The sequence below is a fragment of the Xenopus tropicalis genome, chromosome 1 (assembly GCF_000004195.4).
Source record: "Xenopus tropicalis strain Nigerian chromosome 1, UCB_Xtro_10.0, whole genome shotgun sequence".
Lineage (NCBI taxonomy): Eukaryota > Metazoa > Chordata > Amphibia > Anura > Pipidae > Xenopus > Xenopus tropicalis.
The window spans coordinates 140,638,254-140,653,131 of record NC_030677.2 but is presented as its reverse complement, the minus strand read 5'-3'; the positions used below and the strand labels follow the sequence as shown (position 1 = coordinate 140,653,131).

The 14,878-nt window shown below is 34.1% G+C and overlaps 1 protein-coding gene across 1 annotated transcript in view; it reads left to right on the top strand.

Annotated features, from left to right (window-relative positions):
* LOC548369 (uncharacterized loc548369) overlaps positions 1-13,204 on the top strand; it is a 95,394-nt gene extending 82,190 nt beyond the window's left edge. Inside the window, 5 exon segments of the mRNA NM_001114211.1 lie at positions 1,256-1,300; positions 9,653-9,955; positions 10,466-10,792; positions 11,884-12,219; positions 12,650-13,204. Coding sequence (NP_001107683.1) covers positions 1,256-1,300; positions 9,653-9,955; positions 10,466-10,792; positions 11,884-12,219; positions 12,650-13,038 — 1,400 coding nt within the window. The 3' untranslated portion in view covers positions 13,039-13,204.
* The last annotated feature ends 1,674 nt before the right edge of the window (positions 13,205-14,878 follow it).

Sequence of the window (14,878 nt, the reverse complement as noted above, 5' to 3'; positions counted from 1 at the left end):
TGGAAGTGTATGCTCTGTATGTTGAACACTTGGCACATGATATGTGTATTGGTAATATGTTATATCTATATCTTAGATGGAAACCTTTATAGTATAGATAGTATAAATGTTCTGTTGGGGTTTTTGAATGTATAGCATAGAAAGTGCAGGAAATTGGGGCATGAAACACATCAGTAGTTTAATTCAGTTGCACTGTGCAAATAAAGATTTTTAATAATGATATCAATTTTGAAGAATTGCATGGTAAATCCTGGGTCCAAAGGAGTTAAGCGTTGTGGGAGGGGGACTGAACACTAACATAAAGTAACAGATGTGACCCTGAGACCCTGGTGTACTGATGCCAGTTACAAAGACATGTTTGGTTGCAGACTCATACTGTAATGTCTCATACAAAGGGGCCCATTTACCAAAAGACTCATGTAATAATGCCACTGGCAAGCCAGCACCAAAATACATTTCCTGGCCAAACAAACACAAGCTGTCTTCAAAAATAAGCAATAGGACAGCCCCAGTAAAATCTATGAATGTAAATAATTAGGATTTAGAGGCACAGATCTTCACTGCTAGCAGCCAACATTGCCTTGGGCTGATACCGAACCCCAAAACATAATGTGCAACATCTCAGCCCTACTTCTTTAGTTAACATTTTGAAATTCATCTTTCTCTTTAATATTCCTCTCCGCAGACAAAGTGAGGTGGGAGGGTAGCTGCAGGAAGCTGTGGTGGGGGCCATAATGGGGATATTGCTTAATGGCAAATATCTTAAAGCATGCTGTGTTACTATGCTTACTTTGACGCCTGGGGACAAGGGACCACAGTCACAGTTACCTCAGGTACTGTACTATCACATTTTGTTTTCTTACCTTACTTATTTCAGTTGTGCCCTCACAATTTTTATCTGCCCATATATCCTAGTTATATATATTATGATGCCATAAGCTTAAAGCGTTGGGCAAGCGTTTTTGTCAGTCTAAATTAGAACTTTAGTTACTGTGATTACTTCGCTTACTGGGGACAAGGAACTATGGTCACCGTCACTTCAGGTAACCTTACTGGCTTTTATCCATGTATTTTTTTGCTGCGTTGTTGAATTATGTTTGCATAGAATTATACTGTACATTTAGTAATCTTTAAGGGATTTCAGAGTGCTTCAGCTAAATGAAATGATCCCTTTTACTAGATGTCAGGCACTTATGAGTTTAGATATGGTCAGAGTATTTGACAGGCTTTAGTACAGTTCTGAGACACTGTGACTACTTTGACTACTGGGGACCAGGGACCATGGTCACCGTCACTTCAGGTAACAACATTATTCTCTTTTCTAATCTAACTATTCCTAAAATCCCAAGATTTTGTTTCTCTGGAATTATAACTTTTTTTTGCCTCAATACTGACTTAACTAATTGGTGTCACTGAAGCAGAATGTGGAAATAAATGTCAGTTTCTTCCAAGAAAATGTTATTGTAACAACTATATAATGGGTCTTGGGGCAGTCTAAGGGGGTCCTTATTTGTACTGAGACCACCCGACAAAGTACCTCAGTGCTACTGGTATTTCGAGCACTGGGGTTCAGGCACCATGGTCACCGTCACCTCAGGTAAATGTTTCATTATTTTCCTCTCACATTAGTCAGTCTTAAAGATATTTGATAAATGAAAATAATAATAATAACAATTATAGATCAAATGTTTTCAATTTGTTGGTCGAAAACACCATTAACATAACTAGTTCATTTTCCTGTTCTCATCTCTCTATTTATTTGAAATATAAAAGTCATTGATTTAACCTTTTTCAGTTTTCCCCCCGGTACTGATTAACTTGTTCATGGCAATGACAAGTAACAGATTATAACAAAGTTCAGACCTCATAGTAGATATTTCGGCAAAGTCTTTAAGTCTTTTTATGTTTTTCTGATGTGTTTGGTTATGTCTTTTTTGTGTAAGAATCAGAAACTGTGTGTCTATGACTGGGGACAAGGAACCCTGGTTACTGTAACATCAGGTATCTACTTTATTCTAACATTAGTTCTTGCTATACAGTATTGGTTTCTTCTCTTTTGCAGTCATAATTTATTCTCTGGGTTTTTTTTTAAATATGACCTGAGATTTTTAGTCACCAGTATTTAATATAATTCTATTTAAAGAGGTAGAAAAAGAGCCAGTTAAAGTAATATAGACATTAAAACATAAGAATTACATGTAGGTTAGTGTTTTAGTATTTATTGTATGTCTTCTGAGGATAATTACATAATGTGTACTATGCTTTCGATTACTGGGGCCCTGGAACAATGGTCACCGTCACATCAGGTAATATTTCCTCTTAATATTCCATTTCTCAGTCTGAATTTTTTATTTTATTATCATTTGGTGACTTATTTAGATTAAGGGAAACTGATAATGGCTGTTTTCTGTGTTTCTGAACTATTCACACAAAAAAATATTTTTTGTTAGTTACATTTAAATATTCACTCTCAATTTATTGCTGACTTTAAAGTGGAAAATAGTCATTAAATGTAACACTGGAGTTGTTCATTTTAGCAGAAATAACATCGTGACAGCAGGTAAGATTTGTAACCTTAATAAATAAATATATATAAATATAATACATTTATAATGGGGCAAATATAATTTATATAATTCATAATTACTGTAACTACTATTAGAGTTAGTGGAGTTGAGTTGATTATTTGCAGGTAGGCTGTAGTGAAAGATTTGTAACTGACTTAATGTAGAGATATTTCAATGTGACGACTGGTTCGCTTACTGGGGTCAAGGTACCATGGTGACGGTAACAACAGGTAAATCACTTATATTATCATTTTGTCCTGTTTTTGTCATGTCTGTCCAACTATGTTCCTTTCTTTAGAACTGAGGCTGAAAAATCACTTGATTTCTTAAATTTTATTCATAGTGTTATTAAAAAAATGTTTTGGGTTTGATAAAAACAGCAAAACATACGTTCACTATTATAAATTGTTTGTGGTCTCTTTATAAGTACATTTTTTTAGTTATTAAAGTATTAAACTGTTTAAACATATTTAAGTATTAGACTAATTGTTAATGTGCCCTGTTGTTAGTAGTGTTCTTCTGAGAAGGAGGTAGGTATCGAATGATTATTAGAAATATAGCTTTAATTTATTCTTGTATCTACATGTATATTTTTGAAAAGAGTTATATGTGTCATATGATATCATTTAAAGTATTAGGTTTCCTTAATATGTATGGGCTAAATAATGTTCTGATAAAGTGAACAAGAATGTATATATGTATGTAATACATGTATTAATAAAGATACACTGTTCTTGTAATCAGTTATAAATGTATATACTGTATATATATATATATATATAACTAATTTCATTGTATCTTTATGAATTTCTAATATGCACATTTATTAAATATTCATATTAAGTAATAAGTATATTTATAATTATATATGAATAGAAAAAAGAGATCAATTCGTTATCTTAGATTGTAAAATATGAATATATAGTAATAAATATGTCTAGATCTCAATATCTAGTTTAGTTCTATTATTTGATATTAAATGATTATACTTGCATGTGGATATTTAACATGAATTACATTTATTTAATATATTTCTATAACTCTACAAAAATACTTATTATTTAGAATGATTATTTGATAAGTTCATATATTTTTTTTAAAAATGGGAACATTTTTATCAATGTATGCGGTTTTCATTATCAGAGGGAAGTGAAACTGCACTTGCACAGGTGGCACTAAGCACAAACAGATGTTACGGGTGTGTCTGTCTCTAGAATTAGATCTGAAAGTAACGCTCTGCTGACTTTCTTAAATGGCAGGTGTTGGGAAAAACAAGTGTCTTTTTTTAACTTCAAATGTATTCTCAGTAAATAATTATTTTTATCTGAACATGACATTTAGATTTATATATGATTTATATATATTTAGATGTGTAATATATATATATATATATATATATATATATATATATTTATATATATATATGTGTGTGTATATTTTTTAAACATAAAGCTATTATTAATAGCATACAAATATAACATCATATACTAGTATACAATTTAGTATACTGTATAAAGTTAGACAAATTAAATATAAAGAATTGCTATTAGAAGATACAATTTAACAGCATTGAAGGATAATACAAGCAGGATCCTGGAACTGGTAAGATATTATTTCATCATTTTTTTCTGTTTCTCTGTGAATTTTACAATGCAAAATTTGCAAACAGCTAAATGGCAAGGTTTTTTACTTGAAATAGTATTTAAATAGCCAATATGAAAGACTTTAATTATAATTAATTTAATTAATATATCCTACCTATCAATATATACCATTTATATTATACAGTATATTATATATAAATATATAGTGCATATATATATATAGAATGAATGCAATATCATTCAGTTCAACCCTATATATATATATATATATATATATATATATATATATATATATATATATATATATATATATATATACACACATATATATATATATATATATATATATATATATATATATATATATAGGGTTGAACTGAATGATATTGCATTCATTCTGCATACTCAGTTTTGTTTGAATTTAGATTGAGATTGCTTTGACAATAGGAACTGTTTATTTATTATTTAATGTTCAGATTGATTGTTTTATGAATTCACTTTTATACAGTGTTCAGTTTAATCTGGACTGGATTAATTATAATTATGATATATTACTGCCTGTGTAAATCTAGTCTTGGTCTGTACTAGCTGCTTAATAATCATTACACATAATTCTCAGTTTATTTTGACTGGGTTCTGTGTTCTAAACATTTAGTGTAATAATTAGCTTAGTCTATGCTGAATACTATTTATTAAGTCTGCTTAATGCTTAGCTTTTCTTAGACTATTTGCTATTTACTCAATTAATTATTTGTAATAAGTAGCTTGGCCAGGGCTAGAAGTTGCAGTATCAATATGATTCATTATTTAAAATGCTCAGCTTGGTCAGGGCTGGAAGCTATGTAATGAATCATTCTGTATAATGCTCAGCTCGGTTTGGAAGCAATATAGTGAATTGATTCTATATCAGTTATTCGTATCATGCTCAGCTTAGTTTAAAGGCAATATACTGTATGAATTCTGTATACAGCTCAGCTTGGTCTGAATTAGAAGCCATGTACTGACCTAATTCTGTATAATGCACAGCTTGATCAGGATTGTAATAAATAATTCTGTGTAATGCTCGGCTTGCTTCAAAAGCAATACACTGAATGCATTCAGTATACAGTTCAGCTTGGTCTGAAGCTATGTACTAAATTAGTTCTGTATAATACACAGCTTGCTAAGGACTGGAAGCTGTATAATAATCGATATAATGCTCAGCTTGGTTTTTGAAGTAATATACTGAATACATTCTGTATAAAGCTTAACTTGGTCTAGATTGGAAGCTATTTAATCAATCATTCATATGATGCACTATTTGGTTCAGAAGCAATATACTGAATTATTTCTGTGTAAAGCCCAGCTTGGTCTGGATTGGAAGCTTGTACTGAACTAATTCTGTATAATGTACCGCTTGGTCGGAACTGGAAGCTTTATAATAAATCATTCTGTATAATGCTCAGATTGCTGTGGGAGTAATATATCAAATAAATTCTGTATAAAGCTCAGCTTTATACAGGTAGCTATGTGCTGAACTAATTCTGCATTATGCATCGCTTGGTCAGTACTGAAAGTTATATAATGTATAAAGCTCAGCTTGGCCTGAATTGGAGCTATATATTGAACCAATTCTATTTAACGCACCGCTTGGTCAGGACTGGAAGCTGGGCAATAAATCATTCTGTATACTGCTCAGCTTTTTTCATAGCCCCATACTGAATTAATTCTGTATAACGCACCGCTTGGTCAGGACTGGAACCTGGCAATAAATTATTCTGTATACTGCTCAGCTTTTTTGGTAGCCCCATACTGAATTAATTCTGTATAACGCACCAGGACTGGAACCTGGCAATAAATGATTCTGTATACTGCTCAGCTTTTTTGTAGCCCCATACTGAATTAATTCTGTATAACGCACCGCTTGGTCAGGACTGGAAGCTGGGCAATAAATGATTCTGTATACTGCTCAGCTTTTTTCGTAGCACCATACTGAATTAATTCTGTATAACGCACCGCTTGGTCAGGACTGGAAGCTGGGCAATAAATCATTCTGTATACTGCTCAGCTTTTTTGGTAGCACAATAATGAATTAATTCTGTATAAAGCCCAGCTTGGTCTGGATTGGAGCTATATACTGAAGTAATTCTATATAGCGCACGGCTTGGTCAGGACTGGAACCTGGCAATAAATGATTCTGTATACTGCTCAGCTTTTTTGGTAGCCCCATACTGAATTAATTCTGTATAACGCACCGCTTGGTCAGGACTGGAACCTGACAATAAATGATTCTGTATACTGCTCAGCTTTTTTGGTAGCCCCATACTGAATTAATTCTGTATAACGCACCGCTTGCTCAGGACTGGAAGCTGGGCAATAAATCATTCTGTATACTGCTCAGCTTTTTTGGTAGCACAATAATGAATTAATTCTGTATAAAGCCCAGCTTGGTCTGGATTGGAGCTATATACTGAAGTAATTCTATATAGCGCACGGCTTGGTCAGGACTGGAAGCTGAGCAATAAATCATTCTGTATAATGCTCTGCTTATTTGGTAGCACCATACTGAATTAATTCTGTGTAAAGCCCAGCTTGGTCTGGATTGGAGCTATATACTGAAGTAATTCTATATAACGCACCGCTTGGTCAGGACTGGAAGCTGGGCAATAAATCATTCTGTATACTGCTCAGCTTTTTTGGTTGGGCACAATAATGAATTAATTCCGTATAAAGCCCAGCTTGGTCTGGATTGGAGCTGTATACTGAACTAATTCTATATAATCCACTGCTTGGTCAGGACTGGAAGCTGAGTTATAAATCATTCTGTATAATGCTCTGCTTATTTGGTAGTATCATACTGAATTAATTCTGTATAAAGCCCAGCTTGGTCTGGATTGGAGCTATATACTGAACTAATTCTATATAATGCACTGCTTGGCCAGAACTGGAAGCTGAGCAATAAATCATTCTGTATAATGCTCAGCTTTTTTGGTAGCAGCATACTGAATTCATTTGTATAAAGCCCAGTTTGGTCTGGATTGGAAGCTATGTACTGAACAAATTCTGTATAATGTACTGCTCGGTCGGAACTGAAAGCTTTATAATGAATCATTCTGTATACTGCTCAGATTCAGGTTTGGGAGCAATATACTAAATAAATTCTGTATAAAGCTCAGCTTGGTCTAGATTGGTAGCTATATACTGAACTAATTCTGCATTATTCATCGTTGGTCAGTACTGAAAGTTATATAATGTATAAAGCTCAGCTTGGTCTGAATTGGAGCTATATACTGAACTATTTCTGTATAACGCACCGCTTGGGCAGGACTGGAAGCTGAGCAATAAATCATTCTGTATAATGCTCTGCTTATTTGGTAGCACCATACTGAATTAATTCTGTGTAAAGTCCAGCTTGGTCTGGATTGGAGCTATATACTGAAGTAATTCTATATAACGCACCGCTTGGTCAGGACTGGAAGCTGGGCAATAAATCATTCTGTATACTGCTCAGCTTTTTTGGTGGGCACAATAATGAATTAATTCCGTATAAAGCCCAGCTTGGTCTGGATTGGAGCTATATACCAAACTAATTCTATATAATGCACACTTGGTCAGGACTGGAAGCTGAGATTTAAATCATTCTGTATAATGCTCTGCTTATTTGGTAGCATCATACTGAATTAATGCCGTATAAAGCCCAGCTTGGTCTGGATTGGAGCTATATATTGAACTAATTCTATATAATGCACTGCTTGGTCAGGACTGGAAGCTGAGCAATAAAACATTCTGTATACTGATCAGCTTTTTTGGTAGCACAGTAATGAATTAATTCTGTATAATGCCCAGCTTGGTCTGGATTGGAGCTATATACTGAACTTATTCTATATAATGCACTGCTTGGTCAGGACTGGAAGCTGAGCAATAAATCATTCTGTATAATGTTCAGCTTTTTTATAGTACTATACTAAATTAATTCAGTATAAAGCCCAGCTTGGTCTGGACTGAACTAATTTTGTATAATGCACGGCTTGAACAGAAGCGTAAGCTGTGCAATGAATCATTCTATACAATTCTCAGCCTGGTTTAGAAGCAATATACTGAATCAATTCTGAATAAAGCTTAGCTTCGTAAGGGTTAAAAGCTATGTACTGAATTAATTCTGTGTAATGCTCAGCTTGGTCAGAACTGAAAGCTGCTAATCATTCTTTATAATTTTCATTTATTTTGGACTGGAAAATCTATGCTAAATTAGTTATGTATAATAATTGGAGGATATATGTATATAAAGATATATACTGGATTCTATATAAAGCTCAGTTTGGTCTTGAAACTATATAAACTAAATAAATTCTATATAAAGTGCAGGTTGGTCAAGACTAGAAGTTATATATTAATTTACTTCTCTTCACTGCGCATCTTAATTAGGACTAGAAGCTATCTAATCAATCATCTATCCAGGGGTGTAACTAAAGCGGATATAACCCTCAGCTTGGTAGGGAAATGGTGTCTGCAAAGTTCATCTTGGTCTGGATGCTATAAAACTTTGCTTGTCTGACCAGTATGCTCTATACTTAATATATAATAATCAGGTTGGCTTGAGCAGGGCTTTACTGACATATTCATAGAAATAGACTTGGTCTGAAAATCATGGCTTTTACTGATATAATTCTGTATGGTTCATAGCTTGGCATGGCCATCTTAGAAGTACCTAAAGCTCATCTTGTACTGAATTAGTAGTCCAGAGTAATCCAGTAGTCCAGCAATCGTTATATACTATAGCTCAGTTTCATCTAGCAGGGACTTTGTAGGGTTCTGGATATTAATTAGCAAGGCTCTCCATCACATTTGTATCTTCCAGCCAAGATGGACACCTACCTTAGCTGTTAAATCAATAGTATATAAAGTTGCATGTTGACCTGAACAGTAGCAGTAGCTCAGTTTGAAAATGCTTGTATCATCTACAATATATTGCTACACACTAAACTGGGGTAATTCTGGGGTATCTGTTTCTTATACAGGATCAAAGGATGCTTCATACATGCATCAGCAGAACACGCTGTGCTGATTAAATAAATCAACTTAACCTACAACTGCCTTCCTTTTACCTTTACTTTTTATTATACAGTGATTTCCATGGAGCAAATGGCCAAGTCCCTAGCATCAGTACAGATATTGTACCCAAAGCCTCAGGACCATAAATATAAATTGACAATTAATTGTCATAGGGAAAAACATAACAATGGAATCTATAAGGTCTGCTAATATTGATTAATCATACAGTTTAGCTGGTGCAGTGTTTATGGTATTTTATTTGTGGTGAATTGTTTGTCACAGTGGGCCAGTGAAGATGTGTTCTTTGCACTAACTCTACCACAAATCTTAACAAACCTGGTTCCAGTGAAATCCCCACATTCCATCTAACTACCTTGAACTTATTTACCAACTCTAACCGTAACAACAAATATTCATTCCTTCCCCCTTCTCTTTTGCTTGTATTCTTAGCTGTTACATCGCCCCCATCCCTTTTTCCGCTCATTTCTTGTGGGGAGTCTATGGACCCAGTCACCCTTGGTTGTTTGGCCAAAGGTTTCCTCCCTGACAGTATAAGCTTCAGCTGGGAAGATAAGTCCAATACCAGTATCTCCAATGGCGTCAAGAGCTATAGACCTGTGATGCAAGCTTCCGGCACCTACTCAGCCAGCTCCCAAATCAACGTTGATTCTGCAACATGGGATAAAAGCAAACCATTTTACTGTAATGCTAAACACCTGGAAGTCACCAAGCGTGTGGAGATCGGAAAAATAGGTAAACATCAAAGAATAATAGCAAAATGTATGAATAAACAATGTTTCATTCACAAAAAACAATGTAATGGGCCTGTTTCAAGGAGCAGCTACTAATCTCCCTGTGTGACATAAACCTGACTGTCTAAATGATCAGTGCATTCATACCATAAATGTGTGCTCTGTAAAACAGTAGAAACTAATAGAATTTTCATTTAGTACACAACAGCATGCGAACAGTAGAAAGGACATTTGCTCTTTCCCATGTTTTTAGCAAAAACATACACAAATGTTACAAAGTACACTTCCTTTTATACTGTATAATTATTATTACTGATCATAATAACACAAATGTATCAAGTGCCAAAATATTCAGCAGCCCTGTACAATAAATGATTGTATATGCTGAGCATACAGATTACATCCAAAAATGCAACTAACAACAACAATATGTGTTGCCAATTTTCTGCAATTTGGTTCTAACAACAACAAAATCCCCTAATCCAATTCTTTTCTATCCCTTTCATCACAGACTCTTTAAGAACACAGCCAGTTGTAACTATTCACCCTCCATCAAAGGATGCCCTTGCTTTGAATGAAAGTCTCTATGTTGTGTGTCTTGCAACTGGTTTTAATCCTAAAAGTATATCAGTTAAATGGCTGCAGAATGGCAAGCAGACAACAGATGGTGTCACAGTTGAAGAGCCCACTGTAGACAAAAATGGAGGATATGAGACAACATCCTATATCTCCATAACTAGAAAGGAATGGGATTTGGAAACAACATACTCATGTGTAGTTGAACATGTTGATTCGGGTTCCTTACAAGTGAAGAATATGAGCAAATCACTTATGTGCGGTAAGTTCTTGTGATGTTTATTGATGATTATCTTCCCACAGATTAGGAGCACCACTGTATTAAACAATTTATTATTTATTTAACAAGTTATTACTGGGGGCCTTATTTGCTTAACTGTTGGTGTATTTTAATTTTATAATGAAAATATTTTAATTTTCGGATTATGATCAATAAAGGGCAAAATATATCAGTTTTGAAAAGGAAGAAAGGGATCTTGCCTTTATTTACCTAAATAGCAAGTAATATTTGAATTTAATTAAAAGCACAAATCATACATTAACTGCATGACTGCATATATATATATATATATATATATATATATATATATTGTTGCAAGAAGACAGGCACTCACGTATAAGTAGGTCCAAGGGAGCCTGGGTGCAGTCCCAAAATAATAGATGGAATAGCTGTAGAGAGAGTCCGCACTCACAGGTCTTAAGAAAATATAGAAGTTTTATTCAAATCAACATCTACTATATATATATATAAATATATATATATTGCTGGAGGCTTAGGCACACACACATGAGGTTTTGATGTGGGTGCAAATCAGAAATGTAATACAAAATTGAAAAAAATGCTGATGCACACCAGGAATTTCTAGAAAAGATATTCTGTTATATTCTTGATAAAGGTCCCAGGTGAGGACCGTAACATCTATCTAATAAACAGAATATCTTTTGTAGAAATTCTTGGTGTGCATCATCATTTTTCCAATTTTATAGATGTATATATTTGAGTGGGAAATGTTTAGGTTTTTTTCTTCTTGCTTCACTGGTGTCATAGTATTATGCACTACTGTTTAGGGGGTTATAGAATGGTAGTGACTTGTCAATGAATGTCAGAGAGCAGCAGACCAGATGTTGCCTTACAACTGAGATCTGATCCCAAAACTTCTTGGGGTATGGGGGCAAACATAAACAGATAATCATTTATAGTCATTTTGGTTAAAACCAAAAAGCTGACTGACAATAATGCACAGTGTAATGGTAGCTTAATGTTAATTCTGTTATTGGGGGAAGGGAATTTAATATAAATAATGTATCATTTGCAGTATGATTATCTCACATATTATTTTTTCCTTTTCTTAGACACCCAAACACCACAAACTAATATCAAAGTAATCACTATTCCACCATCATTAGAGAGCATTTTTGAGAAAAAATCTGCCACACTTACCTGCCTGGTTAGTAATATGGATAATTCTGAGGACCTGAGATCAATATCATGGTTTAAAATATCTGGGAATAAAGAAGAACAATTGAAAACAACACTAGGAAATGACATCTATCATGATAACCGCACTTATTCTAAAGAAGGAACCGCAACTGTCTGTGCTGATGAGTGGAATAAGGACAGTTTTGTCTGCAAAGTAGAACACACAGAGCTGGCTTCAGTAAAGGAGGTCTCTCTCTCTAAAGAAAAAGGTAAGGCCCTCTGACTGTACATACCTTAGCTGTTAAATAAATTGCATATAAAGAAGCAAGTCGACCTGTACTTTTTTGCAGTAGCCAAGTTGCTAGCATCAGTACAGATATTGTACCCATAACCATCATACTTGCTACCAATATAGCACATGTTTTTCATATACAGGTTATTATTCATTGACTAATTTGCTAGCTATTACTAATCTGCAATTGCTAAATATTTCCATTAGAGTCTGTTTTAAACACCAAAGACCAACATTCTGTAGAAACTATTATATTAGCAAGACATAAGCAGTTTTTAACATGAGCAGATCACCTACCTGTACATTCAATTGTGACATCCATTTGAGTTGTATTTTAAGGTGTGTTTGTCTTTAAAAAGCAGATCAGAGATTTGTAACTCAAATTTTAATTTTCTTTTTTAATATAGGAGCACCTTTAATTTCACCATCTGTATATGTTTTCCCACCCCCACAAGAGGAATTGTCTCTAGGTGAAACTGCCACCTTGACATGCTTGGTTAAAGGGTTCAGCCCCTCCGACATATTTGTAAAATGGGTTCACAAAAATGAGGAGGTTTCCAAGAACCATTACACAAATACCAACATCAATGAGGAACTCTCTTCTAATGGAAGAAAGACCTTCTTTCTCTACAGTCTTTTCACCATAGACAGTAGAAACTGGAAGGATGGTGATAGTTTTTCCTGCGTGGTTGGCCATGAGTCTTTGCCACTACAGCTCACCCAAAGGAGCATTGACAAGTCTTCTGGTAAACCTACTAACATGAATGTGTCCCTCGTCTTGTCTGATACCTGTTAGTGATCATCTCCAAAGACCTTGTAACTCCATCTCATGTTCATGTTCTTCCCTAAATGGTGTAATGGACAAGGAGGAGGGAGAAATGTTGACGTTATGTTTGTCTGTCTGTTCTTGTACATTTCTTGTCTGCAAAATTAAAAGTAGAAATAAAAATCAATTTATAAAATGTTTGTTTGTATGTATGCAATTGGTGATTTGGAAAATGGAAATACTGCTGCATTAGTTTGTAGCCTGCATTAAGGATTTGAATTTGTAACCTTCCAGATATTCTTGAGCTACACAGCCATTAGATACACTAGAGCTCTAGAGGCTCCTCATTGCTGCATACCCCTAAGAGCTTAGCACATTACATTAACACTTTAGTACTTGAGAAAGGGACACTTACAAACCATTATTGTAGTCAGTATAGACATCCATTCAGTTAATCTAAACTTTCTATGTTGTGGGTAATGTGTGTTCATCTTAGAACATATAAGAAAAACTGACTGTTGGTGTACATTACATTACAAGTTGGATGTTAATGCACTAGGGGGGTTGCCCAGTTTGCCACCCAAATATTGTTGACCTATCCAGAACATCATGACTACATTGATCATAGCTCAATCAAAACGCTATTCAAGGATTTTTGGTTGACTGTATTTTAATAAGACCGAGAATTCTGTCTATTCTAACTATTACCACCATCAGCAATTAGTATGGATTGTTAAAATTCAATTAAAATTAGATATTTTGGGTAACATAACTTGATTTTATTGGCTTTTTCATTGCAACCTTTTGTGCAAATTTACTTTCCCTATTGATAGAGATATCCCTTTATAATTTAATATTAAGAATAGTTTATTTGGTAAGCCAAAATACTGAATTTGGAGATATATTTTACACTTACTATTTTATATAAGCACCCAAGTTATAAGTCAGGAAAAAGCAACATTTGCTGCTCAAGCTATTGCAAAATCACAAACTAAGGGGTTTGCTACAGCTCTCTCACTGAAAGTAAACAAGCAAAGGATTAGGAATAAGTTTAGAGCTATATTATCTAAATACAACAAGGCATGCATGTGTAAATGATATCAAATTCAAATATAGTGTTTATTGCACTTTATACACTTTATATATAAAGCTTTACTCTTCTCTCTTGAGAAAATTCTGGGCCCAAACTGCAATAAGTTATCTTCAAATGAAGAGTTCAACCAATGCAATACTTTCCATTAAAAAAATGCAATTATAGACATATAGAATTTTTTCATATATCCTAATGCTATCATTAAGGTGGCATGAATTTAACATGGGCAGAAAATAATTTAGATGAGCAAGAGATATTTGTAATATTTATAATAACAGAGCTATCTACAATGACAGAAGTGGAAATGCAATATTGCGGTTTACAGCATTATTGTCAAAAACATAAACATCTACAATGAAACCTTTTATGTAACTAAAATGTAGTTCTAGAATATAGCTTGCACCCCTCTATCTGTCATTCAACTCCCAGTGTCCAACTAACAAGCAAAGGGCTTGAAGGCATATGGGGGATCGGGTTATGTAGATGAAAACAGTAATGGGCTCCAGGATAGGTAGTCTTCTTGGTACTGGTATAAAACAGAAAAATGGGAGATTTAAAAGAACATACCTCTGTTTTGTTCATATTTACCAGTGTTTTAAGCTGATTGAAAATAAAATACTGTCCAGGTTTTCATCAGATTAATGGCATTTTTACCATTTTCTGCCACACTGGTCAGTAGATCAATGAAGTTCAAAGTATGAGCACTATTATCAGGGTGTAATTGCACTGGCAGTACTGAATACTGTTAAGGATAGGAGGGTGGTAGGAAGAAGAATC